This window comes from Pagrus major, chromosome 20 (genome assembly GCF_040436345.1).
Source record: "Pagrus major chromosome 20, Pma_NU_1.0".
NCBI lineage: Eukaryota > Metazoa > Chordata > Actinopteri > Spariformes > Sparidae > Pagrus > Pagrus major.
The window spans coordinates 27,073,809-27,101,561 of NC_133234.1; the positions used below are offsets into that span (position 1 = coordinate 27,073,809).

General features: G+C 44.9%; 2 protein-coding genes across 5 annotated transcripts in view; both read right to left on the reverse strand.

Moving 5' to 3' along the window:
- Positions 1–775: 775 nt before the first annotated feature.
- LOC141015333 (prolyl 4-hydroxylase subunit alpha-1-like) lies at positions 776–18,325 on the reverse strand. 4 transcript variants are annotated; one of them, XM_073489347.1, is made up of 16 exons: positions 17,946–18,157; positions 17,821–17,891; positions 16,974–17,057; positions 16,166–16,262; positions 15,057–15,208; positions 14,797–14,934; positions 14,035–14,289; positions 13,633–13,817; positions 13,382–13,558; positions 11,512–11,582; positions 6,985–7,084; positions 6,834–6,887; positions 6,479–6,544; positions 6,326–6,394; positions 3,866–3,962; positions 776–3,716 (listed from the first exon to the last, which is right to left on the reverse strand). In XM_073489347.1, the coding sequence occupies exons 3-16, from the start codon at positions 17,050–17,052 to the stop codon at positions 3,646–3,648; spliced, it is 1,611 nt and encodes a 536-aa protein (XP_073345448.1). In that variant the 5' UTR covers positions 17,053–17,057; positions 17,821–17,891; positions 17,946–18,157; the 3' UTR covers positions 776–3,645. The 4 variants fall into 4 exon arrangements, with proteins under 4 accessions (XP_073345448.1, XP_073345447.1, XP_073345446.1 ...); XM_073489346.1 differs by lacking the exons at positions 11,512–11,582; positions 17,821–17,891; positions 17,946–18,157 and adding exons at positions 9,492–9,562; positions 18,196–18,325; XM_073489345.1 differs by lacking the exons at positions 17,821–17,891; positions 17,946–18,157 and adding an exon at positions 18,196–18,325.
- A 2,721-nt stretch (positions 18,326–21,046) lies between these two features.
- The window catches only part of rab40b (RAB40B, member RAS oncogene family), a 14,074-nt gene continuing 7,367 nt past the window's right edge, over positions 21,047–27,753 (reverse strand). The window contains exons 3-6 of the mRNA XM_073488946.1: positions 26,066–26,126; positions 24,701–24,778; positions 23,814–24,036; positions 21,047–22,458 (exon numbers count right to left, since the gene is read on the reverse strand). Coding sequence (XP_073345047.1) covers positions 22,160–22,458; positions 23,814–24,036; positions 24,701–24,778; positions 26,066–26,126 — 661 coding nt within the window. The 3' untranslated portion in view covers positions 21,047–22,159. The remainder of the gene's footprint in view (positions 22,459–23,813; positions 24,037–24,700; positions 24,779–26,065; positions 26,127–27,753) is intronic.

Here is a 27,753-nt window from a genome sequence, read left to right on the forward strand (position 1 = left end):
AAGGTCTTCTAACATACAAAAAGTATTCAAAGAAAAGTTAACTGATGGAACGGTTTAGCTTTTATTAAATTCACAATCATCACATTCCTCAAAATATTCTCAGTTTAATGTCACAGAATAAAATAATTCACTGGTTGAAAAAGAACAGGAACTAGCTCAGGTTCTGACTGAAAGACAAACATTACATTATTATAATGTGTCGCCCCATCAGGTCATAACTTCAGGCAAAGCCTGAAACAAAGTTCAGCAGTATTGATATTAGAATGTTTGATGAGTGATTCATCCGTTTTCTTTCCCATCTTTACTTTAGGCAAATATTTGACGTCCTGTCAGCATCTAAAAGATGATGATGAGAACTTCGGTACGTTGTGAAGACTCAGGAAGTCTGAACTGGCCTGTTGGAGAAGCTAACACTGATGTTAGCCTGTTGGAGAAGCTAACACTGATGTTAGCCTGTTGGAGAAGCTAACACTGATGTTGGCCTGTTGGAGAAGCTAACACTGATGTTGGCCCGTTGGAGAAGCTAACACTGATGTTGGCCCGTTGGAGAAGCTAACACTGATGTTGGCCTGTTGGAGAAGCTAACGCTGATGTTGGCCTGTTGGAGAAGCTAACACTGATGTTAGCCTGCTGGAGAAGCTAACACTGATGTTAGCCTGCTGGAGAAGCTAACACTAATGTTGGCCTGTTGGAGAAGCTAACACTGATGTTAGCTGATGTATTTAAGTAGATTCCACATTGTTGTAAATAAACTTTAGTGACATATGAGTCCGTGTTGCAGCAGTACTTTATATTTTATTTATTGTGAACATATTTTACAGACTCAGATATCTTCAGTTACATTCTTTGAACAAAACAGTCACTTCAGTCACACACAAACAGGAGTGTAGCGTCCACACGTCTCTTTGCGTTAGATGACGCTGTGCGAGGCGGACATGTTTTGTGCAGCAGTGAAACAGACCTGAGGTCAGTGACTCAGGGCAGGTCATGTTAAAACAACACTCACATGTCCACATGTGTGTTGAGTGAGTTAATGGTAACCGTCCACACTAAGAAATGAGTCCACAGTCAGTGCAACAGTGAGGCTTCACAGAGTTATTTAACTCTTACAAAGTTTCTTTCTTTGGTACAAAACTCCTTCTTTGTATTTTTATTGTTGCTGAGGGACGAAGTTACTCCTGTTTTCTGTCCAAACTTCACTCGTGTAAAACATTTTGCTCCATTATTTCACATGACTTAGTGACTTACTTATGAGTCATGACCCCCAGCAGGGAGGTGATGTTTTCACCAGCGTCTGTTGGTTTGTGATCTGGATTTCACAAAAACTACTGAACAGATTTCCTCTGAACTTGGATGGAGGACGTGTCTCAGCCCAGAACAGACCTCATTAACTTTTGATGTGGATCCAGATCAAGTTTTTTCAGTAAGTAATAAATGAATCTACATGGAAAAAACAGCCATATTTATGAAGCTGGTAACTACGAGTGAGAACAATTTGATGTGGATCAAAACAAAAATCCAGATCAAGAGGATTTAATATATTTTATCTGATACTGGATCAGGCTTGATTGAATTAAAGCGGACTGTTGAGCCTTTGCGGAGGTATGCACTCTACTGAGTGCCAATCTAGTTTGGAAATGTAAATGCACTTGTCAGGTCATAAACCTTTAACATAAATCTTTACAAATCCAGATGTGAGTCTAACAACAGCATAGCAGTGCTATTGCTTTTTAAAGGGGCGCTAAGTAGTTTTGGAGAAGAAATTCAGAAATTCAGAAACTCAGAAATATTTATGTTTTACATCAGTGAATGAACAAACTCTTCTCAGAGGAAAGTATGGTCCCCAGACACTGTTTGAATCTAGAGAGGTGGCAGGGTCCACCACTTGTAAGTTATTTTCAGTGTTATCTTCTTGTAGGGAAACGTGTAGCTCAAATACATCTGCAGCAGGCTAATGTAGGACTGGACTGATACAATTCAGACTTACTGAGTTTTCAGAAATCATTTCTTCCCCAAAACTACAGAATGCTCCTTTAAATTGAATCGAATCACGATCTTAAAATCAAATTGCAGATTCAAACAGAAATAAAACAAAGTGTTCTTGTTCAGCTGTCGTCATTTTACAGTTATTAATCCGACGCAGACACGAAAAGATTCATCACCTCGTCAACAAGCAACCTACAAACAGCTGAGTGTGAAAACATAAACAGGGTTAAAATATGTTTCTTTGCTCATACCGCTTTTGTCCACAGGGGGCAACAGAAACAACAAAAAGGAAAGTTCTTGTAGCCGCTTCAAATGTTAAAGTAACTAGTAACTAAAGCTGTCAGGTAAATGTAACAGAGTAAAAGGTAAAATAACCCTAGCGTGTAGCTAACATCTGTACAGCGACACATTCGAGCCTGTTGGGAGTGAAAAATAAAGAAGTGACGGAGTGACTTCACCCTGTACATTTGACTGTAATCTGATTACACTGTTAACAGGAACTACAGAAGGTGTGACAGTGTGGAGAGCAGCGGCTTTAAAAACAACAAGATGTTTAAGGTGGAGCGTCGCTAACAGTGGAGTGAAGCTTTGAAGAACACAGTGACATCAGCTGATCATCAGCTGATCATCAGCACTGATCACCTTTTATCCACAGGTCCATTAATGTTACATTCATTTGAAAAGTCAAACCTTTAAAACACCCGTAACTTCTTCAAGCCCTCTAAATTAATTTAAACATTAACATTAAATACTTGACAAATCTAGTTTGAGGTGTAAATTATTGATATTTTATTGATAGTTTTTATTCAGTATTCAGGCAGGTGAAGAGAATCTGGGTCAGACATTTATATTTCAAAAAGAACGTTATTCAATTATTATTAAAATGTGCAACCTCAGGGTTTTACCCCAAATGTGTGATTAATCAAAGTCGTAATTTGTTTTTAAGGGTTTTCTGCGTGGATTAAATGACGAATAAATAAATAAATTAAATAATGTAACAAGTGCTCCGTAACTTCAACCTGCAGATTATTCTATACTTTGTAATTCACGGTGCAACTGAACGGTTTCCAAATTCGGTGTTTGTTAAGTGATCAATAAATGTTGTGTAACATATGACTGTATTTTAAGGAATTATAGTCTGTAGTTTAAAGGAGCAGTCTGTAGTTTTGTTAAAGAAATGTTAACGAGCAGAGAAACAAACTGAATAATCAAACTCTCTTTGTCTTCATGACTGAATAAACATACTGACCTTAAAGGACAACACAATTTATACTGCTTTACTCTGTTTATATGTGGCGGACCCTGCCACCTCTCTAGCTTCAAACAGTGTTCTGGGACCTTATTTTCCTCTGAGAACAGCTCGTTTATTCCCTGATGGACAAACGTTTGTATTATCACCTCATTAATATTGTAGATATTAAAATTCTCAGATTGAATTTCTTCTACAAAACCACATAGAGCCCCTTTAATATCTGAAGCTTTGATGCTGATGATCGGCTTTTAAAAAAGGAGTAATCAGTGGAAACACACACGCACACACACACACACACACACAAATAATAGTAAATGTGTCAGATCACATGTGCAGCCTCAGGTTCAGCAGCTTGAAGACTGATGGCTGAGGAGGAGGAGGAGGAGGAGGAGGAGGAGAGGTGGTCGTCAGTCTGTCTCCTGGAGGCCACAGCGCCTCCTGAACTCCTGCCCTCGTTCATGGATCCATTTATTGGAAACTGCAGACGGACAGAAGAAAAACAGATTTGTAAAACTGTTTTAAAAACAACCATCTCCAGCTGAGATGTCTCCACCATCACTAAGCGATCAGCAGCACTGGAAGAACCTCAGTGTAGAAAAACTCTCTCAGTGAAGTAAAAGTACTCACCCCACTTGTTGCCGACTAGAACGGGACAGGCAGCGTGTCTGGTCCGATAGTCTCCTTCTCCACTGGGGTACAGGTTGTACCAGAACACCGCCGTCCCCTGGTGACACACAGGAACAAACCATCAGTGCAGTAATCTATTACTTTATTGACACATAATTCACTGCTATTAAGGGCCAAGAACGACAACTTGAACGACAACCACGTGAGCATCAACAAGAGGGTTGGAAATTAGCAGCGACTTCCTGCCTCGCTGCTAAATTCTTCACAATAAAAGTCCCCCATTATTTTGTTATTCAAAGGCTTTTATTATGAAGCAGCAGAAACAGGAAGTGTCTGAGAGCACGAACATGGACGATGGTGAGAAACTGAAGAGATTTGATTAAAAGTACTGAGCTGAACAGACTTTAAAAAGGTCCTTCTCTATGATCTCCTGCAGACAGCAGTGGAGTTGACCACTGATTCATTAGTCGAAAAATAATCGATTAGTTCCCTGTGATTATCGAATAGTAGTTCTGCTTGAAATGCCCATCCCTAGTACTCGGCAGCAGTGCCATACGACCAAACGTTATAAAGAAATAACGGATGCAGTGGCGTATCATTTAGCGAAGGACTTGCTACCGCTCAGAACAGTTGAGAAGTCTGGATACAAGAATCTTATTCACGTGCTTGACCCCGTTACAATCTACCCGGCCGAAAGCACTTTTCCAGGACGAACAAAACGTTGAAGCGAGCTGGAAAGCTGCCTGAAGTGCCTTGATGCACAGTGAGTCTGACCCCCTGGAGAGGTGGAAGCTACATGAGCGCAACTTTCCAATTTGATTGTACCAGGGCAGCCTTAAAACCTGAGATGGTGAGCCAGTTTGTTTTCCTTGCCCAAAATCTGCAGTGGTTGAATTGTGCTTGCTTGAGTTATTTTTTTCCTATGCTGGTTTGATATTTCCATATATGACTGGACCGGGTAACAGGTTTGTTTCATCTCACAGAAGTTCAGACAACCTCAAGTTTATTCTGATTTCTACGTTCACAAAATACTTTGCACTATGCACAAATTTAAAATACTTTGTTAGACATGTTTGTTTATTGCTCCTTATTGATCTGCTTGCTTGATGTGAAGAAGAGATATTCATTGCGATTGTTATGTATTTGTGTATGTTGTTCCATATACCAGTACGGCCTTAAAGCCTGAGAAGGTGAAACAGTTTTCCTTGCAGTGAAACCATGTTTGAGTTGTTTTTGAGTTATTTTTATAATTGTATGCTGGTTTGATACGGACATGTTACTGTTTGTTACATGTCAAAGATGTTAGTTCTACCTCAGGTGTACACTAATTTCTTATTTACAAAATACTTTGCACATTTTGTTTGATTAGCATTTATTTAATGTCTATATTTGCACATTGACCAGTATCTTTATTTATTTGACTGTTTTTCATAGTTGTGCTGACCTGTTTTTAAAGGTTTAACGGTACGTTTAAAATAAAAGTATTTAAATTCAGCCTTCTATTCTCCTGGTTGTTCATTCAAATAGGTTAAAAAAAATTTAAAAATCAATAATTATCTATATCGACTGATATGAAACACTTATAACGTGATACATTTTTCACCTATATCCACCACAACTTCACAACTTGATAGAACAGAAGCAATTCTGCATGCATGCCGCGCATTTTTACTGTCAGAGGATGTAAGAATCACTGTCGGCCTAAAACAGTGATGACGATAAAAAAAAACAAGGGAGAAACGAATCCACAGGGATCCGATGCAGAGAGGCAAAAGAGCCGCAGGTTCTGACCCCTGACGCAGTCTCAGTCGAGGGTTAGTCGGCTGCAGTGACGACAGTAACCTGCCTCAAGACGGCTCAGTTAGAGGAGAGGAGCATACTGTTCAAGTATTTCCCTCGTGTTGATCTCCTTTCATTATTTTTCACATGTTGCTACACGAAGCTGACGGTCAAAATAAGACAGCGGCTGCTAGATTTTTCTCAAGGGTTTGTCTCAAACTGCTCGCTGCAGCTTACTGCTGTACGCTGAACAGAACCAGAGCCATGCGGTTCTACTGGATTCATTAAAGAGGCACTGTGTCATTTTTGAGAAGAAATTAGAACTGAGAATTTTAATATTTACAATATTAATGAGGTGATAACACAAACTGCTTCCATCAGTGAATAAACGAGCTGTTCTCAGAGGAAAGTAAGGTCCCAGAACACTGTCTGAAGCTAGAAAGGTGGCAGGGTCCGCCACATACAAACAAAGTAAAACAGTATAAATTGTGTTGTCCTTTAAGGTCAGTTTGTTTATAGTCAGCGAAGCTCTTTCTCTGCTCATTAGCATTTCCTCACCTTTAAAGATGAGAGGAAGAGGAGGTGGGAGGAGAATCTATCAGCACTTCAGTCAGGCAACATAATGTTTTGTATGTCGGCAGGTTAATCTAACAATCAGCAGTTATTTGAAGTGAACTGTACCTTTCTGGGCCAGACAGAAGCTCCTATGTCAGTAAAGACTGTGGCGCCCCCTGCCTGTACGTCGCTCATCTGCAGCATGAAGGAGGAGACAGTTTATCATCCGACTTCAGAGTTTCAAAATAAGAGCGGAAACACAGAGCGACGACTACTGACGTAAAGCAGCCAGGTGGCGATTCTGTTTCCTGTCCCCAACTCTTCAAAAGCATCTGGTTCATCTTTCTGAAAACACACAACAAACAAAACACATGTGTGAAGTAACTGGTAACTAAAGCTGCCAGGAACATGTAGCTCAGTATGAAGTAGATGGAGCAACTGACATGAACTGAAAAACGATGCTGTTGTTTCTAAATGTAATTAAACCCCTGCAGGTTCATTATTATTTAGCAGCTCATTGATGGTGTCACGATCACATGTGGCTGCACTGTTCAAGTGTCTGCATACTTTTGGCCATGAAGGCATGAAATCAGCTTCCTCCAACTAAAAGTGAAGTTTAAAAGCGTTTATTTACCCGTCCAAAGTCAAAGTGAGGCTCATACTGTCCCCCGACACCATAGTTAGCCACCTGCACAGACAGAAGATCACCAAAATTATGGAAATATACTGGATTAAATAAGAGTTTGAACCTTGAATTGTGTCTTGTGAGCTCGATTATCACTTACCTGCAGGTCCTCGGCGGTGGTGACATCCAGGCCAGTGAGGTCCTCGATCCTCTGGTTGATCCTGTCCACCACCGGATGTTCGAACGCTCCGAGCCAAGCACTGAGAGAGGAGAGAGGAGGAAACGGTCTCACTGTCTGTCACCGCACTGAAGGCTCACTTATGCTCAGCGTCAGATACTGATACTCCACAATCTGCGACTGGACTGAACTCAGACCGGGACTGAACTCATGCTGCATTCCAGTTACATGGGAGACCACTCGCCCGAGTTGCTCTTACGCGAGAACGTGACGTCATTTCCTGGCTTGTAGCACAAACAGCGTTCCCGTTTGTGTCGCTACACGACGAGTCGGAAGAACATGGACGCCATCAGGGCAGTAGCAGACTAGTCATTGTTATTGTTAGCTACATTAGCCTCTTTAGCAAACCAGCTCGAAAACAAAACTTTACATTGTATTGCACAGCAAGACCGTGCAATGCATAAATTGGTGACCGGATTAAAGCAGCAATGTAATCAAATGTGTAAGAGCATTTAAAATCGACATTAAAACAACCGACTTGGTACAAATACAAAGAAAACACATCAATTATGGGCGCAGCCATCTTTGTTTTTGACGAGTCGTTTGTCTGTCCTCGCTCAACTCGGTGAACTCTCAGGAGCACCGAGTCGGACAGTGGATATTCCGACCAAAAGGGGGCGTTGCCTCGTGAAATGTCATGAGACAGCTGCGAGATTTCCCACTTCGCAACTCGGGCGAGTGGTCTCCCATGTAACTGGAATGCAGCATCAGTGTGGAGACAGAGGACACAGTACAGAGGTGATTTACAGCGGCTCTGACCAGGACTATGACAGGCGGGACAGGAGAGGACAGGAGAGGACAGAGAGAGAGTCAGAATATTTTCACGTTACTCTGTGAACTGAGGATTTATTTGGACCGAACCAGAGGTGACAAACCAACACTGTTCTGGTGACTGTGACTCAGTTTGAATGAAGTGCGTTTGATGAGTTAACGAGGCGATGAAGCTCGTCTGAGTTCAGTCACAGAGAAACTTGAGTTCAGACGGTGGATTTTTCTGTTTAGAAGGAAAATAAGTGTCAAAATATTTCCTTTCTTCACATTTAGTGAGTTTATGTTGTTGACTTGTTCGACTCAGCAGTGAACTACATCTCCCAGCTGAAACTACAGGCTGTCAGACCATCAGGACAGGCCGGGGCTAACTGGTTAGCATGCTAACTTCAGTAGACATCTCTACACCGTTGTTTTTTGAATGATTTTAACCAAAATTCTGGCCTCATCTTACAAACTGCTCATTCAACATCCAACCAATGTAAAGGATGCGATGGGCAGTTACATGGTTTAAGACGGACAAATCTATTGTTGCATGTAAAGGGAGCATAAATGAGCCTAAGAAACACAAAGAGTCAAGTTACTGATCACTGAAGATTCACTGGGCAAAGCAGCAATAAACGAAACAGAGTGAGGAGGGAAACAGGAAGAAGAGATCGTATCAGAAACACCTCAGCTTCAACACAAACTGCTGGAACATCAGAATTCATGTTGCTCCACGATCATCATTTAACTTTGACCAAAACTGTTTCCGGATCAAGCCTCCGCGGCTGAGCGAGTGCGTGAAGGACTCACTGAGGAGGTTTGGATCCTGGTTGGGACATTTTTCAACCTGGTCTCTTCTTATTTTTACCCCCAGTTCACTTATTATTTCCCGTTTACAAAATCATGGTCGGTGTTAAAAAAAGACGTATATGTGTTGGAAGGGACAGTTTCTCCCACGTTTCCTGAAACATTTCCAGAATCGCAAAACTATGACGTTACAAAATAAAAGTGGTGGATGTTTTCACCGTTTGTTGGTTTGTGAACAGGATTACACAAAAACTACTGAACAGAACTGAACTGATTCTCGCAGCCCAGAACAGACCTTATCAAGTTTTGGTGCTGGTCCAGATAAAGAGACAGAACCAGGAATTACTTCTCTCTTTCGTAACATTGTGAGACAGTTTGGTTAATTTTTCAGGGAATAATGATCCGAAAAAGGATCTTGATGAAGGGGTATGCAGGTGGGAGGCATCTGTGAGGGACAACAATTTGAAGCTAGTAGATTTATTTGTTTAATTTGATATTAGATTGAGCCTTGGTGAAGGTATGCACTCTACTGAGTGCCACTATAGCAGACCTACTTATTTTTAGTTATGTGTATTTAATAAAACTGGAAACTGGGTTTAAATCTGCTTACAACTACATTATAATGTGTTAAAAAACATGTATAAAAATATGTTTAAACTGCTTATAAAGCTGCTAAACTTAAGATTTACAGACTGATTCAGAGGCCTGCAGAGGTTAAACATATTTACACTACCTCACATTGAAAAAATACTCAACTTGGAGCAAGTGTTTTGTACATATTAGAATATTTTTGCCTTTTTTTAGGATTCATTTTTTAATCTTTGATCATCTGGTGAGCCCTCGGTGCCACGCTGCTGTCCAGCTCTTACCTCTTGGAGACTCTGTAATGGGCCGTGGTCAGTTTGCCTGTCTGAGGGTCATGCACCGTCGCACGTCTGAGCTATCTCACCAATCACATTACAGTTACAGAGAGAGAGAGAGAGAGAGACAGAAAGAGACAGAGAGACAGGTCACTGGCTGACACGGAGATGCTGCAGTCGTGGAGACAACAGGAGCTTCAGGACAGAAAGTTCACATACGATACTCATACTACACTGTAAAAATACTCCGATACAGGTTAAAGTGTGCGGGAGGCTGGATTAGCCCCTGTGGAGGGTCACCAGATGAATCTGAGGGGTCGTCAGATGACTACAGAAGAAAAACGAACAATTCTGATATTTGAGTCTATTTCCAGTTTCTTTCAGGACTTCAGTGAAACCTTGTGGGTGAAATGTCTCTACAACAACCAAAGTAACTGAGTTAAATGTGGTTTGTTGACGTGCTGAAGCCGTCTGTCACGTCTCCTGCTGCCTCGCGGACAAACAGAGATAACGAGAGTCAAACAGAAAGCTTTGAGCCCGTTTCCTCTTCAGACAGAAAAACAGGGGCAGCTGTTTTTCCTTGGTGAGAGCAGGAAATCTGAAAATCACATTTTTAAACTCCACAGTACATGTTTTTAGTTTCTACATTCAGAGGTTTCTATAGATTCAGTAAGAGAATAATTTTTTGGTGAACTGACAGAATATCAAATCAAAATTCTCAGTTTGAAGTTTCTCTGGTGTTTCTACTTCTCTCTGCTTTGGGTCATCTTAAAAAGGAGTGCAAAGATTCAAAGATATGAATCAGAAATCGTTTTTTAACATTAGAGATGAGAGAACTTCGATGTGGCGTCCTGCACCGATATACAAATGTACTTTGAGTTTGCTGATGGCCCGATTTTAAAGAGACTAATTGGTTGACTGAAGCTAAGATGTTCATTCTCCACAGCGTCCCTAAATCTCATTTAAGGTTTAAGTACAGAGCCAGACTCTTGTGTTACTTTTGTGAGTTACGTTAGTGCACCGCCTCTGTTGCTATTGGACACTGGTCTGCGAGTGATAAACAAAAAAACAAAATGTCCAACAGCGCTGACGTTGTTCACAGTGCACCACCAAAAAAAAAAAAGACAACTGGACAATAGTCTGGTTGTTTGTGAGGTCTGCAACAGAGATTACGTTTGATGGTAAGACTCATCTGGAAAGACGGTTTGATGAAACGTAAGCGGGCGGCGAGGAGTGATTACGTGGACGCTGGTCCGGCTCGCACGAGCAAGAAAACGCAAGACAAAGACAAAGATATGAGACAGTTTCTCCCACTACAACTCCACCAGGTCTACGGTAACTGTAGCGTAATCATTTCATATCTCTCCAGGCTCCTGGGCCCGACTGTGAGGCAGTTTATATTCATAATGTCAAAAGTCCTTCTGGTCTGTGTCCACTGCAGAAGTCATAATCGCAACCATGATTGGCAACAGCCAGTGAGAAGAAGACGATACTGATGTGGACATTAGTGACGGAGCAGACTGTCACTACTGTCACTGCTGCCCTCAGGGTGCTTTCTAATTGACATCTGTCTTTTGCCATAAAATAACAGATACTTTATGAGGTTTTATGGAAACAGCTGACTAGATTTTATAACGGAAAATCAATGACTACATGAAACAAACGATATGACCTGTATTAGATCTTCCCATTGTCAAAAAAAGTTGAAAATATATTTTCTGTCAGTTGATTATTCGATTTCTTTCAGCTGTACTTGTATAAACTGTTGACAAGTTTAATTTACAACAAAACATCACATTGTTTGAGTGTAAAAATCTTAATCTTTACAGTAACTAGTAGCTAAAGCTGTCAGATAAATGTAGTGGAGTAAAAAGTACAATATTTAGTACGAGTAGAGAGTGACAGTAAACATACTGTATTTTCCTGCTCTTACCAGGACAGCAGCTGACAGAGAGGGGGAGGACATGTTGGGGGACACAGGGGGTGGAGGGCAGGAGGGTGAGGGTCTCCCTGCAGACGTCCCTCTTACCTCTTACTGATGCGGTAGTGGGCCGTCTCCAGCACGCCGGTTAGCGGGTTGGAGATGGTGGCTCGACGCAGCTGTGGAGCCAATCGGCCGACAGTTACAGGGAGACACACACCAACCCCCCCGACACACACACACACACACACACACGCGCGCACACACACACACTCATTCATACTGACATTGTGTGTGTGTGTGTGTGTGTGTGTGTGTGTGTGTGTGTGTGTGTGTGTGTGTGTGTGTGTGAGCGCTTCATATGTTCAACACAAAAGCCCAGAGTTCATCATGACCAGTGGTGGAAGAAGTACTCAAGTACAAGTACTGTGATACCACATGGTAGTAACAGTACAGTAGTAGAGTCAGCCTCATGTAGTAAAAGTACAGTGAAATACTCATGTTAAGTACAAGTACCTGAGCATTGTACGTGTGCAGTAATTGAGTAATTGTACTCAGTTACTTTCCACCACTGCTCTGTTTGTTCAGTGGATGTTTTAATGTTTCAACCTGCAGCAGAAAACATGTTTCTTTGCGTCAGCTGATGATCACATGACTTTAATGTGAACTGATCAGAGTTTATTGAAACCTGATGTCATAATCCATTCTGCTTATAGGTCGATTTCCTTATTGATACCTGATCATACACAGAGTAAAGACATGATGCACGTGACTCAGGTGAGCTAAAGCTCCACCGTTTAACAAGTTTACTTTGGAGCTGGTTCTCAAACCAATAAAATTATGAAAAGCGAATATTTGTTGTACTTTTTTTTCTTTCTTTGCCAAAGAAAAACCGTGCTAACCCTGCCTGTGTGGAGTTAATGCTAATCTAACAGGATATTTACTCTCTGTAACAGGATGCTCAGCACTCGTGTATTCGGGGTCACAAACATGGCGTTTCCACCTTCTACTTGAAATAATCATTTTACATTACTTTTGGCGTTTTAACTAGAACTGATGTCATCTTTCTTTGTGAATTGTTCCTGACGCCCCTCCCCATAGATTAATGTGCTGAGAATCAGCTCACAGAAGTTACAAACAGAGAAATGTTTCCATCCAACAGATCTTCAAAGCAGAAACATAGAGAGAAACACGGTAACATGAAGTGGTGACAGTCTGCTCTGTAACCTCATGTTGTTCTGCTGCAGGGCTGCTGACAGCAGACGCCCCCTCACACAACAATGGACATGGACACATTCACTGTAAGCATGCTAAAGTGCTAAAAGCTACATGTCAACAATTAGCATGTTAGCATTCTTAACTGTAAGCAGGTTAAAGGTTCCCTGTGGCGTTTATATTATAAATAAAGTTCTGTACAAAATCATTAAAATCACATTGTGTGTATACTTGAGGTCTGACAGATGTGCTGAGTGAAGATTTTATAAGATGTTAAGCTAGCTAATTAAGCTAATGTTAGCCTCATGAGCTGGTTGTAAATGCTGTGTCCAACCGACAGGTCATGATGTCATGCTAAAGACTGTGGCTAAAGCTAATGGACTCCAGGTCATGATGTCATGCTAAAGACTGTGGCTAAAGCTAATGGACTCCAGGTCATGATGTCATGCTAAAGACTGTGGCTAAAGCTAATGGACTCCAGGTCATGATGTCATGCTAAAGACTGTGGCTAAAGCTAATGGACTCCAGGTCATGATGTCATGCTAACAGACTGATCAGTGTTAAACGTGCATGGTTTACATCCATGTTTGCTTGCTAGCATCTCCGTCTTCTTTCTGTGCTTTCTTAGCATATTGCTACATATGTTAGCATGTCAACACCAACAGCAGCTGCTGATCAGTAGAATTATGTGAAACTCCACAGGGATCCTTCAACAGAAGCAAACGGGTTTGATCACTGAGGGTGAGCTGATGTGTTGACTCACCCTGGGTTTGGCCAGTTCTTTGACCTTCTCCATCTCCTTGTCCGACACGATGTTCAGGTATCGTACGATGCGGGGGCGGTCCCACTCGTCTTCCTGCTTCACGGGACCGATCACGTATTTCGGGTGCCGATTGTTGTCGAAGTAACGGCAGAAGAGGCGGCTCTGCCTGCGAGGAGTCTGACAGAACAGACCAGCAGGATGACTTTGATGAAATTCAGCAGATGTGTGTGAAAGTGTTTCTCTCTCCTCACCATCCTGAGGCCCTCGCCGCGACACAGCCGTTCGTACTTCTTCCTCTCAGGCAGGTAATCGTCAGGTCGACCCTTCCTCTGTGTCTCCTCAGTCTGTGCCTCCTCGCTCGCGCCCATCTTTTCCTGTTTCGCCAGCTGATACTCAAAGTACTTCAGGTTCCCGTTGGCTCGCTGGTGCGTCGGATCTTAACAGGAAGAATTATAATCCAGGTCAAACCGAAGGTCAGAAGGAACAGACGTTCTGTCATCTACTAGTGCAATCATGTGACATGACTAGTTACAAAAATACCTAAAAGAGTTTAGGAAAACTTCAGGAGGCTTTTGTGCCGACTAAGCTTTTAACTCATGACTCATACTGACAGGACTGTTCTCTCTCTCTGCTGAGTGCTTCGTGTTACTGACCGAGCTCCAGCAGCCTCTTTGTGAAGTCCAGCGATCTCTCCAGGTCCCCCTGCTGGTAGACGGAGTAGCTCAGGTAGTCCAGGATGGTGACGGCGTCCACGGTGCTGGACATCTCTCCCTCATCCAGCTGCTTCAGGGCCTGAACCATCCACAGCTCCGTGTGGTAGTAGTCTGCCTCCGAGTACGCCACCTTCCCGAGGTCGTAGCAGTCGTCCACAGTCAGGACGCTCCGGTGAGAGGCGGCCAAGGACGAGCCTGGGCAGAAAACAACAAACAACAAACTATGAGCCGTGTTTTCATCTTTGAGAGCAAACGGACACTGACTGAAAGTTCAGACTGTTCAGGGGGGAGGAGAAAATGACTGGATTTTCAGTTTTGGTTGAACTGTTCCTTTAAGAAAAAGCTGACAGTCTTAAAGATTGTTAAACGTTAAACGCTCTGAGAAAAATCTGTGGTTTGTTAACTTGAAGACGTTGTTGTGATGTTGAAACAGACTTTAAAACTGAATTCTTCTATTTTCTAAGACTAAATAAATGCAACACTATTACTTTATTCTCTAAATATAAAAACTTCTCATTAAATTTTTTTTTTTTTTTAATTGACTTTTTTCCTGTGAAATTATGACAATATGCACATAATATGTTTTTCAAAATCTCTTATTTGCTAAATATTGACCGTAAAAGAAGTCATTTAAATGTTCTAACCGCTACAAAAATGAATCAGACGTCCCCCGTGACGTCTCCGCCTCGTGGCTGTGCTGACCTGGCAGCTCTCCGGTGGAGATGGTGCCGGTGTCCAGCTGGTAGGTGTCCTGCAGCCTCATCAGAGCTTTGGCGGCGCCGATCTGATCGTCATCGTTGGGGAAGTACTGCCTCTGGATGGTGAGGTTAGAGATGAACACTGAAACACCACAGAAGAAGAACATAACGCAGGATCAGTTTGAGTTGCTGTCTGAATCTGATCTGTGTGTGTGTGTGTGTGTGTGTGTGTGTGTGTGTGTGTGTGTGTGTGTGTGTGTGTACCATCAGACACGTCAGTGAGCACCAGGCTCTCCAGCTCCCCCCACTCTGTGTTGAGTCTCTTCATCAGTTTGAAGGCGTTCACCGGGTGTCCCAGGAACCCCTCGGGGTCCTGAGTGGCTGCTGCAGAAAGGACGTCCAGTTTGTCCGCCCACCTGGACACACACACACACACACACACACACACACACACAGCAGTGCTTGTAGTGATCTGTTAGTGCAACTGGACTTCTTGGATCTGCAGCCACACAAAACTGAGTCTGTTCTCAGCTCAGATAATGTTTCAGTAAAACTTCCCCCCTGTTCAAACTGAATGTGTCTTTTGTTTAGTGAGTACAACAGAACAACTTTTCCCCGGAGGCATCAAACACTCAGACTGAAACCAGAGGCTGCAGGTCACATACACAACAGATCCGATATCAAGTGTTCAGCTCTCTTTCCGTCAGTTCACACCAAATAATACAAACATCGTACAATAACATCCATCACCGAGACAAACAGACTCCATGTTTCTACTCAAAGACAGAAAGAAGTTCATGTTGAACATTTGCTGAATTTACAAGAAGCAACAAATAAGTCAGAATCAGTCAGAGACAGAGTTTCACACAGTTTATAAAGTGTCTCCAACTCAACAACTCACTAAACTGACACATTTGTTAAGGGAGTCTGGGGACAAAGAAGTCGCCTATACTGGTTACTGTTTAGTGTATCTGTAAAATGTGACATGTTTAGATCAATAAAATGTTTCTTCTGTCATAAATTGAGTGTAAATGGTGAAATCAGTGTAAACAGTGTGTTCAAACAGCTGCTAAATGTTGGCAGGTCAGACTTTAGCACTTTAGACACAGAAGCAGACAGGCTGGTGCAGCCATGCTGCCACAAACTGACACTTTTTACAAGGAAACACACAACTTACTGTTTTCATTTAATGCTGAATTTACAAGAAGGAGACAATGATTCAGAGTCTGTCAGAGACAGAGTTTCACAATGTTTAAAAAGTTTAACGCTACTCAACAACTCCTAAAATTAGCAGATTTGTTAAGGGAGCCTGGTGATACTGTTAAGAATACCAGCTGATCGGTCGGGGTCCAATGTGTCGTCTGATCTCTCACTTTTTAATCTGCTCCAGTTTGCTCTCCTCCGCTGTGATGTAGTCCTTCAGAGAGTTGACCAGGTCCTTCTCTGTGAACAGCAGGTCAGTCATGTGACCTGAGAACACAGACAGCAAAATTACATTAAAGGGCCAGTTCACCCAAATCACAAACAACATTTATGGGTCTGCAGCTAACAGTTATTTTCAGTAAGTGGTGTATGATATGATAAAAAACAATATAAATATATATTGCAATTATTGTGATATTTATTAGGATTTTGCAGTGATGAATGTAACCAAGTACATTTACTCAAGTACACTACTTGATCATCATTATGAGGTACTTGTGACACATTTGATGACCCGATTTTGGCCCAAAAAGAAACTGATTATCAAAATTATTACTAGCAATTAATTTTCAGTCAATCAACTTATCGATCATTTGTTTCAGGTGTACTCTCCCCTGTGTGGTATCAATACATGCTTTGGTTTTATTTGTCTGGATTTCTGCCTCCAGACAAACCCAAAGCAGGTCTGAGGAGATGTTTTTGTATTTTCAGTACCTGAAAGTTGTGAGTCCCTCTTCTTCTTTGAAATACACAGTTCAGTCCTCTTTGGTTTGATGGAGAAAAGACTCTGGTTTTGTTTTTATTTAATTTAAAAAGAAACCACGACGGCGTCTCCGTATCAGACTTGAAGACAGCTGAAGAACAAATGCAGCAGTTTTCTGATGTTTCTCAGCTTTTTCTTTTATTAATTCATATCCACAGAGGAAGCAGGGGAGGAAGATGTCCGAATGAACAGAGGGAAAACACAAAAGTACTCACCGATGGAGGTGAAGAAGTCATTGTGAGCCGAGGAGCTGGTGAAGAGGAGGACGTGGACCAAGAACCAGCAGAGAGCCATCCAGCCTACACCGGATACAAACAGAAGGACAGCTGCTGATTTAATCTGAGTTTTGTCAGTTTACAGCTCGTGTGATGGAGGGACAGATCTTATACGACTGCCCGAGTTTAGACGACACTCAACTTCTTTGTTTCAATTAAAAAAAGGTTCAGGAGGAAAATAATTATTGTCAAAAGCAAGTTAATGACAAAGAGTTTGAATTAAGCCTTCACAATTTATCCGCGACTGTTCTGATAATGAATTAACTGAATGAAAGGTAATCTGCCTCCAGTGATGTCACTTGGTGGCTGAGTTGCATTGTGGGTAATGTAGGAAGCAGTCTGTCTGTTTGCACAGACAGTAGAAAGTGAGGATCAAAGAGGTATCTGGTTCTGCTGTATTGATTTTGATCATTTTGAACGGTCCATAATGAGTCCAACGGTGTTATAGGAGTGCAGTGGCAGACCAGTGACCTACATTACCCACAATGCAACTCAGCCCCTGAATGACATCACTGGAGGCAGTTGATCAGATTACATGCAGCTTCCTCTGCAGCCACAAAAGGCTTTTTACCTCTCAGCACTGCCCAGCGCCTGTGAACACTTTAATGTGTACAATCAGTAATAACTCTTTAACTTGTTCCCCAAGAAAATGTTTCCACAGTTGCCGAACTTCTGTCTGACCCAGTTAACTGTCTGATCCTGGACGTGTTTGTTTCTGTAGTTTGTTGCATCGTGGCAGAATTAAATCACTGGACTGAGCCGGGTGCAACTTTAACACGGCACCAACCTAAAAACCCTGATGGTGAAGGCAGGACAGGAGCAGTGAGACCCAGTGACCCGTCCAGCGACCCGTCTCACCTGCCTCACCTGTCTCACCCGTCTCACCTGTCTCACCTGTCTCACCCGTCTCACCCGTCTCACCTGTCTCACCTGCCGGAGGGCGACAGGCGACCCGGGCAGGGAAACTGAGTTAACAACGACATGTTGACCTGTGATGTAACGTTACGTCAGCACTGGTGCCGTTCTCTGGGCAGCCTGAGGTGAAGTGGACCTACGGCCCGAGGAAAGTTCTAGATCCACCCGAGACCCGCTCGCTAGCTTAGCTTCACTTCCGTCCTCGAGCTGAAACGGGCAGAAACGAGACCGGACAGGAGCGTTTTACCGTGTTTGTCCCCGGAAGCTTCTGGAAAGACAGGAAATCCCTCTCAGGCTTCAGACGCGGTCCACAGAACCACAGGTCCACAGAACCACAGGTCCACAGGTCCACAGGTCCAGGTCCGTCCAGAGTCAGCGAGCAGCGGGAAACACAACAGCGGCTTCTTCTCCGGCGCTTCTCCCAAGATGGCGGAAGGTGCTGCAGCGCCACCCGCTGGACGGGAGCGGCACCGTCTCCGCGTTCACCGAACTCGAGCTCGGTTCTCATTGGACTCTATACGATCCACAGACGATGTTCCGACATGTGTCAGCAGCAGACACACGCAGGGCCGGCTCTAGGCGAGAACAGGACAACTGTTGCAGCTTGCAGCAGTTATTAACATTTATAGTCACCTAATAAAAGATCCACTACCATGTCACAATAAACAACAGCGCACAACCCGCCCCGGCGGCGCGTCCGGACGGGTTCGCCTCTCCTTTGATTCATTGATCCTTCTCAGTAGCTGTCAGTGTCTTTGTCCAGCGTGTTGAGCCAGTTGCTTTATTTCAACCTAGCTAGCGAGCTACACACCGTCTTCACACAAAACGGCATTTAAAAAAAGATGACATAATGTTCCCTTTATATTGGGCCTCCTCCTCGGTTCTTCTCTTTCGGTACTGCGCACCTGAGGGCTTTGACGACCTGACCGGACCTCTGTGACACCTGTCGGACCTCTGTGACACCTGTCGGACCCTCTGTGACACCTGTCGGACCTCTGTGACACCTGTCGGACCTCTGTGACACCTGTCGGACCCTCTGTGACACCTGTCGGACCTGTGACACCTGTCGGACCCTCTGTGACACCTGTCGGACCTCTGTGACACCTGTCGGACCCTCTGTGACACCTGTCGGACCTCTGTGACACCTGACCGGACCTGTGACACCTGTCGGACCCTCTGTGACACCTGTCGGACCCTCTGTGACACCTGTCGGACCTGTGACACCTGTCGGACCCTCTGTGACACCTGTCGGACCTCTGTGACACCTGTCGGACCTGTGACACCTGACCGGACCTGTGACACCTGACCGGACCTCTGTGACACCTGACCGGACCTGTGACACCTGACCGGACCTCTGTGACACCTGACCGGACCTCTGTGACACCTGACCGGACCTGTGACACCTGTCGGACCCTCTGTGACACCTGTCGGACCCTCTGTGACACCTGTCGGACCTCTGTGACACCTGACCGGACCTGTGACACCTGTCGGACCCTCTGTGACACCTGTCGGACCTGTGACACCTGTCGGACCCTCTGTGACACCTGTCGGACCTCTGTGACACCTGTCGGACCCTCTGTGACACCTGACCGGACCCTCTGAGGTGCGCAGCCGCACGTCACGTGACTCAGCACCACAAGTGAGAAACATGTCATTGTTTATCTGTTTCTCTATTTTGTTAATATTTAATATTTAAAGACAGAACACGCAGGGAGGACTCAGGGCGCCAACGGGCATCGAAAATTATTACTGTTTTGTTTGTCCTTCCTCAGGGTGCCTGGCGGCGCCCCTCCAGCAGATGGCGCTCTAGGCGACCGCCTGTATGGCCTGTGCCTAGAACCGGCCCGGGCCATGGATCTATAATAAGACCTAGATCCATGGCCCGGACACACGGGACAGTTACTGACTGCAGGGGCCCCCCTCTCTCTGTCTCCCCTCTCTGTCTCCCCTCTCTCTGTCTCCCCTCTCTCTGTCTTTCCCCCCCTCTGTCTCCCCCTCTGTCTCCCTCTCTCTCTGTCTCCCCTCTCTCTGTCTTTCCCCCCCTCTGTCTCCCCCTCTGTCTCCCTCTCTCTCTCCCCCCCTCTGTCTCTCTCCCCCCCTCTGTCTCTCTCCCCCCCTCTCTCTCCCCCCCCCTCTGTCTCTCCCCCCCTCTGTCTCTCTCCCCCTCTGTCTCCCTCTCTCTCTCCCCCCCTCTGTCTCTCCCCCCCTCTGTCTCTCTCCCCCCTCTGTCTCCCCCTCTCTCTCTCTCCCCCCTCTGTCTCTCTCCCCCTCTGTCTCCCTCTCTCTCCCCCCTCCCTCTCTCTCTCCCCCGTCTGTCTCCCCCTCTCTCTCTCTCCCCCTCTGTCTCCCTCTCTCTCCCCCCTCTGTCTCTCTCCCCCCCTCTGTCTCCCTCTCTCTCTCCCCTCTCTCTGTCTCTCTCCCCCCTCTGTCTCTCTCTCTCCCCCCCTCTGTCTCTCTCTCTCCCCCCTCTGTCTCCCTCTCTCTCCCCCTCCCTCTCTCTCCCCCCCTCTGTCTCTCTCTCCCCCTCTGTCTCCCTCTCTCTCCCCCCTCCCCCTCTCTCGTCCCCCCATGAAGCTGTTGAAAGGAAGTGCTGACCTTTCATAATAAAGGCTTCACCTGTCTCTCTCTCTCTCCCCCTCTCACTCCCTCTCTCTCTCCCCCTCCCTCTCTCTCTCCCCCTCTGTCTCTCTCTCTCTCCCCCCTCCCTCTCTCCCCCCTCTCTCTCCCCCTCCCTCTCTCTAATAAAGGCTCACCTGTGTGTCAGGTGGGGGAGGAGGTGAGCTGTTCCTCCACAGGCAGCACAGACCACAGACACTGATGGTGGGAGACTTTATTGTAAAGGTGCTTCTTATTAAACACTGATAAACTGTGCAAAACAGTCCTGAGCTCAGTCACACTGACACCAGGTCCAAACCCAACAGAACCTCCATCATTACAAACAGTCATATTTACAACACGTACAAATATTGTACACAAACTGCAGCTGTGAGTGCGTCTGAACACTGTACAGGTGTGTGTGTGTGTGTGTGTGTGTGTGTGTGCATGTGCGTGCGTGTGTGTGTGTGCGTGTGTGTGTGCGTGCGTGTGTGTGCGTGCGTGCGTGTGTGTGTGTGTGCGTGTGCGTGTGTGTGTGCGTGTGTGTGTGCCGTCCTGAGGATGAAGCTGTGAACACAACAGCAGAAACTCATCAGTGATCAGATCCGTCTGTCGGACCTCTGAACTTCTTCCTCAGTTTGTCTCCTGATTTCTACAGTAAAGTCAGAATATGTTGAGAAACGATTTAAACATGTTGAGATTCAATGTAAAGTTTGTTTTTTCATAATTAAAAAAAGTTAGAAATTTAGAAATAAACATGTTTAGTATTTTTCTAGAAGGAAAAGTTTCATTATTTGTTAAAAAAAACCTTTTTTTAACAAAGTAAAATGTTATAATACTTATTGAGTCAGGAAGTAAATAAATAAACATACTGACGGTTTAATTATTTTGCTATTATTTAGGAAAATATTGACTTTTTGAGGAGAACAGTGTCTTCAGGGAGGAAAATCTGAATGTTTCAACAAAAGTCATAAAATATAAAATCGTTATATTTCAAAGTCATAATTTTAAGAGAAAAACACTGAAATAAAGTTAAAACTTAAGTTTCATGTTGAAGTTTTACTTCTCAACATATCATGACGCTTTCTTGTACATTTGTGTTTTCTTCTCATAATATCACACTTTTTTTGTATTTCTTCTCGAGACTGATGATTTTTCTGACATAACTTTTGCTTTTTATTGTGAAAAGGTCGGATCAGTGTCTCTGACTGTGTCTCTGTTTCTGTCCCGCTGACGACTTGATGACTGCTGGTTTAGAAACATGGCGGCTGCAGAGACAAGTCGTCCTCGCTCCTTTGTTTTGACGCCAACACACGTTTGTCCCGTCGACATGGACGTGATGTCACTTCCTGTCCGACTGTCCACATGAAATAAGAAAACAGGTTAAACAAGAAAATCAACCCAGAAATGTACAAACGTGATGGAACAGTTCTGAAACTGGTCCACGTCCTGTTTGTCTCTGTGAGTGAAGACAGAAGGTTTCATGTGTTAATGTTCAGCTTCAGCGCCGTGTGTTCAGGTGACGGTGCGTTCACGGCCGTTTGGATCAGGTGACGGTGCGTTCACGGTCGTTTGGATCAGGTGACGGTGCGTTCACGGACACGTCCTCTCAGCTGTTAGGATATCTTACAGCTGTTCCTGCAGCTCTGTGCAGACGGGCTGAGAGGCGGCGGCCGGATCAGTTTGGGTTTTTTCAGCAGCGCCCCTCCGGTCCTCTTGGTGGCGGCGTGGTGAGCGGCGGCGGTGGCGGTGACAGAGTAGGAGCGTCCGTGCATCATGCGAGCGTTGAGGCCGTTGGCCATGGAGAAGGACTTCAGGTGGGACGTGAGCGCCAGCGGGAGGGGAAGCTTATCAACCAGGTGGACTGGAGTGCACGAGACGATGGAGCGACAGCACAGGTCCTGAAGACTCAACACTGAGGGACAGACAGGCAGAGAGTCAGACAGGCAGACAGAGAGAGAGACAGGCAGAGAGACAGACAGACAGACAGAGACAGAGAGAGAGACAGACAGACAGACAGACAGACAGGCAGAGAGACAGAGACAGACAGGCAGACAGACAGTCAGAGACAGAGACAGACAGAGAGAGACAGACAGACAGAGAGAGAGACAGACAGAGAGACAGACAGGCAGAGAGACAGACAGACAGAGAGAGACAGACAGGCAGACAGACAGTCAGAGACAGAGACAGACAGACAGACAGAGACAGAGACAGACAGGCAGAGAGACAAGACAGGCAGACAGACAGTCAGAGACAGAGACAGACAGAGAGAGACAGACAGACAGACAGACAGACAGACAGACAGAGAGAGACAGACAGACAGGCAGACAGACAGGCAGAGAGACAGACAGAGAGACAGACAGACAGACAGACAGACAGGCAGACAGTCAGAGACAGAGACAGACAGACAGGCAGACAGTCAGAGACAGAGACAGACAGACAGACAGACAGAGAGACAAACAGACAGTCAGAGACAGACAGGCAGAGAGACAGACAGGTTAGAGGACAGTCCTTGTCTCTGTGATAACTGACTGGACTTGTTCAGCTGTGCTGTGTGTCAGTGTCCAGCAGAGGGCAGCACAGACCTGACCTGAGCAGGTGAGAGGAGACTAGTCGACCAATCAGAGTGACTTCATTCATGAGACATGATGTCATCAACAAATAGTCCAGCACATAATAACCACACACATCCTGTTTGTCAGCCTCAGACAGGGTTATAAAAGTACTCGAGTACATGACATTAAATGTGCTTGAGTATCAAAAGTACCAGTAAAAGTAACTGATCATATTACATGTATGTATAAACTGTGTACTATTGATTATCAGAATCTGTTTGTAATCCAATTACTGATATAAATCAGTTTAAAATGTTGTGCTGATGTAGCATGTAATGTAATCTGTAAAGTAACTTGTAACTAAAGTTATCAATAAATGTAGTGGAGTGGAAGTAGCAGTAAATGGAAATACTCAAGTAAAGTACAAGTACCTCATAATAATACCAAAGTGCAGTACCCTTTGGACCTGTGGGGTGGGTTACTTTAGGAGGGAGCCATGCTAGCTGTTTCCCTCTGTTTCCAGTCTTTGTGCTAAGCTAAGCTAATTTTGGAAAAATGACCAACTGTCATTTTTACATTTCTGTTTAAACAAACGACATAAAAAGGTTCAAATCAGTGAGACTGTGTCAGGAGGCCTGATCGATGAGGTCATCACCATCATCATCACCATCATCACCATCATCACCATCATCACCACCACGGTGTGCTGACCCACCTTTGTTGGGTCTCCACAGTCGCTCCATGCCGTGCCTCATGAGGACGATGCGAGCGAGCTCCGTGAACGACTCGGTGATGTTGAAGTTGCACAGCGGGCTGACCTCGAAGAAGGTGACGCCCAGCTTCTCTGCGTACACCTGTGCCTGCTCCGTGGTCACCTGACGCTTGTAGGCCAGGTGGAGACGGTTCCCCACCAGGATCTTGGGCACCCCCGGGGCATGCTGGGTAAACAGGAAACAGAGGATTGGGACAGTTCGAAGACGTTTGATGATCACCACCAAACAGTCCACGAGTCTCATGTTTCAAACCAACAACATGTCTGACTTCCTGTCTGTGGCTGTCAGCTCTCAGCCCATTGGTTCCTCCTGAAGACAAACACCTCACACACGAACAGTTTTATGAAACAGCTGCTCACTGCTCAGGAGGAAACACTGAAGCTGTTGGGGACAATTTTCAGCAGCGGATTAGTCCACAATTGGTGCTCTAGTGCATTTTTGTGGCAGCAGGATGGTGTGTGTGTGTGTGTGTGTGCGTGTGTGTGTGTGTGTGTGTGTGTGTGTGTATGTGTGTGTGTGTGTGTGTGTGTGTGTGTGTGAGTGACTGAGGAGATACATTCAGCGTTGGTTTGAGTCTGAACATGAAGAAGAACTCACATGTTTTCTGTCACCACTGACCTCAAAGTGTGAAAGAAAAATGAACAAAACTCTTTGAGTTAAATCGACAGATTTCTGGAGGGACCCTGGTGCAGACGATGTGTGTGACTTAAACATGTGAACAGTAAACATTATGCTGACTGGAGAGAAACATCACTTCAGATGTGACCATTAAACACACACACACACACACACACTGATTGGTTGATTGATTGATTGTTCGATCACTGACCTCGTCTATCTCTTTGATCCACCTGTCGATTCCATCAAACGACCAGCGGTTGGTGATGTCGTACACCAGAATCACTCCCTGAAGAGTGAAAGTGAACGTTAGCAGGAAACAATTCAAACGTAACTTTAACCAAATATAAATGATTGTGACAAACATTTGCTGCATGGAGACATCTGATGTTTCCATCATCTCCAGCTGCTTCAGCTGTTCAGCAGAACGCTGCAACTCTGTTTTACTGTGAAGCTCCAGAAATGTTCTGTGGACTACGAGACTTCACCTGACTTTATATCATCAGGAGGAGATGATGGCTGAGCCTGACTTTATATCATCAGGAGGAGATGATGACTGAGCCTGACTTTATATCATCAGGAGGAGATGATGGCTGAGCCTGACTTTATATCATCAGGAGGAGATGATGGCTGAGCCTGACTTTATATCATCAGGAGGAGATGATGGCTGAGCCTGACTTTATATCATCAGGAGGAGATGATGACTGAGCCTGACTTTATATCATCAGGAGGAGATGATGGCTGAGCCTGACTTTATATCATCAGGAGGAGATGATGGCTGAGCCTGACTTTATATCATCAGGAGGAGATGATGGCTGAGCCTGACTTTATATCATCAGGAGGAGATGATGGCTGAGCCTGACTTTATATCATCAGGAGGAGATGATGGCTGAGCCTGACTTTATATCATCAGGAGGAGATGATGGCTGAGCCTGACTTTATATCATCAGGAGGAGATGATGACTGAGTTTAACTTTTTGTGTTGCTCCTTTAATATGACAGTTGGGGAACTCAGATTTTTATGGACGTTCTGAAGCATCAAACGCTTCATGAGTCCACTTTCAGGTAATTAAAGGGAAATTGCAGGCGGGATTCTCACAGACGTGACGCTCAGGTAACGTCTCCGAGGAGTCGACTGACCTGAACTGAGGACGACAGATCAAACCTTCAGTCATGTTATTCTTGCTATTGCAATTTTGTTTTGTTTGCTACTAAAACAATTAGTTGATTAACATTCATGTGCCGCTGTGCTGTTAGTGATGAATCATTTTAGTCATTTTTAAGCAAAAAGCCAAACGTTAATAAGTCGTAGTGTCACAAAATGGTGAAAAATGAACATTATAGTTTCCCAGAGCTCAACGAAACTATGATGTCAGCGTTGAGCCTCGCCGTGGCGACGGTGTGTCACTGTTGCCAAGGCGATGTTTTCTCTGTACCCACTAAAAGCCTGATGAGTGATGACAACAACACAACTTCCTTCAGAGAACAGTGAACAGTAAACCAACTTCAGCTAACGTTGCAGAGTGAACGTTAGCCGTGCTAACATCGACGGAGACTCCTGCTGACAGACACGTACCTGTGCTCCTCTGGAATAAGACCTGAAAATAGTGCAGAATCGTCCCTGACCCGACGTGTCCCTGAAACAACACACAGGGTCAGAGGTCAGGCTACTTCACTCAAACACTAACATTTACATTGACACACGCTTAACAAGACGACAAGTGAAGACGGCTGGTGGTTGTGTGAGGTTGTGTTCCCGTGTGATTCTGTTCAGATGTTAAAACAGCAGCTGGATCCACCGCAGAGCAGGAAGTGAAACCAGCTGACAGACATGAAGACTCGTAAGGGACTTGAAACACTGTTTAAGACTTGGACTTGACTCAGGACTGTTGGACTGTTGGACTTGTTACTGTCTGAACTGTCCTGACGACTGTCTCTGTCCTGATGACTCTCTGTCCTGACGACTCTCTGTCCTGACGACTCTCTGTCCTGACGACTGTCTCTGTCCTGATGACTCTCTGTCCTGACGACTCTCTGTCCTGACGACTGTCTCTGTCCTGATGACTCTCTGTCCTGACGACTGTCTCTGTCCTGACGACTCTCTGTCCTGACGACTGTCTCTGTCCTGACGACTGTCTCTGTCCTGATGACTCTCTGTCCTGACGACTGTCTCTGTCCTGACGACTCTCTGTCCTGACGACTGTCTCTGTCCTGACAACTGTCTCTGTCCTGACAACTGTCTCTGTCCTGATGACTCTCTGTCCTGACGACTGTCTCTGTCCTGACGACTTGGATATATGAAGTACCAGAGGCTGTAAACGAAACCTGCTCGGTCCGTTCTGTCGTCCTGGTTCGGGCTGAACTGTGACTGTTCTGTTTCTGTTGAGCGTCGAGCTGAATACCACAGCAGTGTTTTGGTTGGCTCACGAGGACGCCAGGCTGCCGGCCTGATAGAAGACCAGCTGCCAGTGAGTCAGGTGGTCCGACAGAACCAGAGCCATCACGAGTTGGACTGAAAGAGTCCATCTGCCGTCACCAGGCAGCACTGAGCTCTCATCACACTGTGATGCTGTGAGACTGCATTCACTCTGAGTGTGTGTGTGTGTGTGTGTGTGTGTGTGTGTGTGTGTGTGTGTGTGTGTGTGTGTGTGTGTGTGTGTGTAGAGTGTGTGTGTGTGTGTGTGTGTGTGTGTGTGTGTGTAGAGTGTGTGGTGTGTAAAGCCACAGGAGAGGCAACGGGCGTCACACACACACACACACACACACACACACACACACACACAGAAGAGCTAAAGTGTCTCATCCACTTAAACATCAAACAAAGTTCCAGATTAATTATTAAATATCAACTCGACTAAAAATACCTGAGAGGGTTTACTGAGTGTGTGTGTGTGTGTGTGTATGTGTATGTGTATGTGTGTGTGTGTGTGTGTATGTGTGTGTGTGTGTGTGTGTGTGTGTGTGTGTGTGTATGTGTGTGTGTGTGTGTGTGTGTGTGTGTGTGTGTGTGTGTGTGTATGTGTGTGTGTGTGTGTGTGTGTATAATCCCTCCCACATCTTTCTTCTCTAACTGAGTGTGTGGAGGTTTAAAACATGGCCGTCTGTGTTCTGTTTGTCTGTATCGCTCCTGGTCTTCCTCCTGGTTCTCCTCCTGGTCTTCCTCCTGGTTCTCCTCCTGGTCTTCCTCCTGGTTCTCCTCCTGGTCTTCCTCCTGGTCTTCCTCCTGGTCTTCCTCCTGGTCTTCCTCCTGGTTCTCCTCCTGGT

Bases quoted from the DNA above. Each gene is read 5' to 3' on its own strand.
- LOC141015333 (XM_073489346.1), bottom strand. From the start codon at position 17,052: ATGGCTCTCTGCTGGTTCTTGGTCCACGTCCTCCTCTTCACCAGCTCC. The intron at 9,563-13,381 runs GTGAGTCAACAC...TTGGTGAGATAG, and splicing joins AAGAACTGGCCAAACCCAGG to CTCAGACGTGCGACGGTGCA. The intron at 3,717-3,865 runs GTGAGTACTTTT...GTCCGTCTGCAG, and splicing joins TCTAGTCGGCAACAAGTGGG to TTTCCAATAAATGGATCCAT.